Source organism: Centroberyx affinis, unplaced genomic scaffold (genome assembly GCF_046629955.1).
Source record: "Centroberyx affinis isolate AG114_WGS23_722 - 3 ecotype Tasmania unplaced genomic scaffold, CSIRO-AGI_Caff_v1 ptg000895l_1, whole genome shotgun sequence".
Classification (NCBI taxonomy): Eukaryota; Metazoa; Chordata; class Actinopteri; order Beryciformes; family Berycidae; genus Centroberyx; species Centroberyx affinis.
This window is the reverse complement of record NW_027279482.1, coordinates 28,376-32,656: the sequence shown is the minus strand read 5'-3', so window position 1 is coordinate 32,656 and position 4,281 is coordinate 28,376. Positions and strand designations below refer to the sequence as shown.

Genomic DNA, 4,281 nt, shown 5'->3' with positions numbered 1-4,281 from the left:
AACAGTCAATGGTAACATTTATTTGCAAACTTGTACAGGGCAATAGTGATATCTGAATTACTATACACAAGGATGGGGCGCGGGCAGTGTGGGGTCTGGTGCCTCATGGCGACGCGTCCTGCTTGCCTGAGTGGTGGGGGGGCGGAGTGTAGGAGCCCTCCTTCACCATCTTGTCCCGCTGCTGACGGATTTCATACAACCTCTTGTGCTGCAGGGAGGAAGAGGAGAAGAGAAGAGAAGAGAAGAGAAGAGAAGAGAAGAGAAGAGAAGAGAAGAGAAGAGAAAAGAAAAGAAGAGAAGAGAAGAACAGGAGTAGAGGGAAGGAGAACAGAAATTCATAATTTAATGAAACGTTCTAAAAACATCCACCTTTTCCACCGGTGCTGTCAAAGATATCGTTGATCTTCAGAAACAGGCCTCACTGCTTTGTGAAAATTGTAAAGCTGCTACTTGTAGCATTTTTAAACATCAATATATCAGTGACAAATTAATTGTGATACCTTGGTACAACTACCACAAACAAATGAGGCCATGATGGAAACGTTTGGCAACCTTTATCTCATGCCAGTGTTTTTATTAGTTCTAGTGTTTCTCAAAATTAAGACCACATTTCACATAAATCCCATTACTTCCTGTCGTAAAGAGGATGTTGCTGCTTGCCGCCCCTCCCTCTCCTTGGCGTCACTTTGTGTGAGTTTGTTTTCTCTTTCACTAAAGAAGATAAACATGTCTGAAGTGATTTTTCCATCGGCCTTTCCCTCCTTCCACCATCAGCTGCCAGAAACTCTGAAAGCTTTAGCTCCGTTTGCTGTGAAAGAACAGAACCTCTTCCTGTTTTGTGCCGTAAAGCTTTCCAGCAGATTTCCCAAATCTGATCTGGTGGCTCACAATATAAAATGCAGAGTAGAGGCCGGTAGAGGCAGCCAGTACCGATAATAATGTCTTAAAAGTAATGTGGTGATGTGGTATTGATGTTAAAATGCTACATATGGCAGCTTTAATAGTTAATGTTTCAGAAAATATTTAAACCTGAATACGTCTTCATGTCATTGAACAGTACTTAACTGACACTCATCTAAATAAGCAATTCACTCTGCTTCAGATGAATGAGACAGAATTCGGCGTGGCAGCAAACAAGCAAGTCAAGGTTCTGGATGGAGGCGAGGAAGTTCCTGCTGCTGCAGCAACATTCACAGCGAGTGGTGCAGCTGTCAGTCTCTTCTCTGCTGACACACACGCTGCTGTCTGAGCTGAGCTTGCTTTAATTCTAACATGCAGAGGATTAGACAGGGAAGCAATTTATTGTTGTTTTCCAGAACTTAAACAGAATTGAAACCGGATGTCCCAAGCCGGTGCTGGGATCCACAACAGCAACCTTCCAGTCACAAGCCATCGCTTCTCTAACCTCTAGGCTTCAGCAGGCCCAGTTGTGTTAATGGCACTTGCCTGTTAGCCAAATGATTTTTCCCACTGTATTGGCAAATTACATTGTGCGAGCTATATGTTGTCTGTGCTATCATGTAAACAAGACATAATACTGAAAACAAGACGATCATGGTCCAGCAGGCTAGTAGACCTTTAATGCAAAATCTACACTATCTTCATAAACTTTGGGTCAGCAGTCAGTACCGAACAACGTTTTGGTTTCTGATACTGGTGATGTGCCACGATTATGCAAGTTTAATTTTGACATAAACTGTTGGCAAATCAGCACTCGAATTCAAAAGTACTTCATGAATTCAAGACTAAAAGCTGCCCAGCCACCAAATGCAACAACTAGCTTTTGGAGCGAAATGTATGTGGTGCAGAGAGGTTGTCTATCACGCAGGGTCCAAGACCAGTTTAAGGTAAAATAAAAAAGCTGTCTAAAAAAAACCCTAAAAATAATTAAGTAAACCCTGAAAAAAATCCCTCCCCTCCCACCCAGACACTCACCATCTTCTCCCTGTGCATGCACTCGTAGAAGTCCTCGAACTCCAGCTTGCACTCCTTCTTGGCGCGGGTCTGCCCGATGCCGTGGCCGCACTCGATCCACTCCTTCTCGAAGGCGTGGCAGCGCGCCGCCCGCTTGTTGGGCTGCTCTCCGCTCTGCAGCAGCAGCCAGCGGTCCAGGTTGATGCCAAGCCGCGACTGCAGGTCCACAAACGGCATGATGCTGAGGGAGGAGAGAGGGGGGGAGGGAGGAGAGGGAAGGGAAGGGAGGAGACGGAAGAGTGATGGTTGAAATGGGATGTAATGGAGTGGACAGAGGGAAGAGACGGATTAAGGGAAGGGAGAAGGGAGAGACAGATTAGCAAGGAAAAACTGGCACCTGAGAGAAGTTGGGGGGTTGGTGGGAGCTGGATAAATCACCTGCACTGCACATTTATTACACAAGACAGAAAACTAACTCAGACACTGCAGCTACACCAAGACAGTGACCATCATATGGACTGTAGTAAACTACATTATGTAAAACATCAGTCCAGAGCGAGTCACTCTCCACAGTAGAGCAAGGCGTTTGGTGCAGTTTGGGCCATCGGGTATGGCTTTTATAATCCAAGAAAGTAATCCAGAAACAATATTCTTTTAGCACACTGTCTGAAATTCGGGTTTCATTCCAAAACAAGATAAAGCACATTATGGATTACTACTCAAATTTGGAGCCATCTTCAGACCTTGACTTACAAAACTGTTATTGTTCTGAAGACAGAATCATGGACTTTAAAATACAGGCTGATGAATGTCTGCTAGACAAATTTCGCCTAACTGGGTACAAAGTATTTCTTAACAAAAACTATCACTTGCTCAGTGGCATCCCTGGACGGTAAAGGTCGTGTGTTTTGGAGTGTGAAACCCCTTTGTCATCTGTCTCACACAGAAATGTAAAATGATACAGACTAAGTAACGTAATGGATTTCATTGAAAGTGACAAAACCAGATCAGTCAGATTCAAGTAACTTGTTAAATTAAGCGAGATGTCAATATTGTGATGACTGTGTAAATGAAAATCCATTAAGCTATTCTCTCTATGTGCCGTTAGTCAGTTTTTTATACTGGAAAAAGTGCAGCCAGCTAGCTAGGTTAGCTTGCTAGATGACTTTTTCATTTTCCTGTAACAACACTTAAACACAAAAGCATGATCTCTCTCATTAAAACTAATACATGCACATACAAACGATAATGTTGCTATGATGTTAACGTTATATCATTTGTAAGCACTGTTTCCGATCCTGAGCCCTTGACAGCTTGTTCATGCTAACGACAGGCCACTCGCTCTAATTGTACCGTATTTACACATTGTTGCTATTCTAAAACGTTGAACAACATGTACGTTATACAACTGATTAGCATGGCTGTTGAAATTCCCTAAATATAATCAGAAACGTCTTTATTTACCGTGTTTTGCAGGAGTCACTTTAACCTTCCTCGAATCCACGCGTTTTGCTTTACGGTAGAGCAAAACACGGCCGTAAAGGAGCTGGCTGTGTCGTGAAGACACCACGTTCCTGTTTACGACAGTGCTGTGAAGAGTTGTCACCAAGGAATCTCAGTTTCAGTGTCATTTCAGACTGATAAAACGTATCTGTTTCTTTTAAGCCAGTGATTCTCAACCTTTTTCATATCAAGGACCCCTAGTTTAGTCCACATTAGAGCCACGGACCCCCATTTAATGAGATTTTGTCTCTCGGACCCAAATCTGAGAATATTTTTATTGTCAGATATTATTTTGTCCAGAATTCAATGAATATCTGTATTGTAGGTAGAGCGATAACAGTGAAACTATGATCAAAATAGTCATTCTTCTACATTCTCTAATTGTGTTAACTTCTTGTACATTTAACAATTCATCAATTTACTTGGGACCCCCTGGAACCTCCTCAAGGACCCCTGGTGGTCCCCGGACCCCACGTTGAGAACCACTGTTTTAAGCTGTTGTGTAAATCACCATTTTGGGATTCTGCGTATTTTATTCAGCCTGCCTCACATTGCAAGGACTGGAGAAAACTTATGCGGCATAACATAAACTTAGATACCAGTTTCTCCAGAATATTTTACACGTTTTAATATTCCTATTACCTCTTTGGGTCCCATCCCATCACTTAAGAAACACATTATTTCACTAATTATTTCAGTTATTATGCATTATTATTATTATTATTATTATTATTATTATTATTATTATATTAAAATGTGGGTTTGAAAGAGAGAGAGAGACAGAAAGAGAGACAGAGAGAGATCAATAGCTTTCATTTGATTTTCTCTTACACATTATGACAACAAGTCAGTTCTTTGGTGCAA

General features: G+C 41.9%; 1 protein-coding gene across 1 annotated transcript; it reads right to left on the bottom strand.

The window, feature by feature from the left end:
• Positions 1-3,442, bottom strand: ndufs5 (NADH:ubiquinone oxidoreductase subunit S5). Its single transcript, XM_071521542.1, has 3 exons — positions 3,379-3,442; positions 1,936-2,155; positions 1-208 (listed from the first exon to the last, which is right to left on the bottom strand). The coding sequence occupies exons 2-3, from the start codon at positions 2,149-2,151 to the stop codon at positions 104-106; spliced, it is 321 nt and encodes a 106-aa protein (XP_071377643.1). The 5' UTR covers positions 2,152-2,155; positions 3,379-3,442; the 3' UTR covers positions 1-103.
• Between the last annotated feature and the right edge of the window lie 839 nt (positions 3,443-4,281).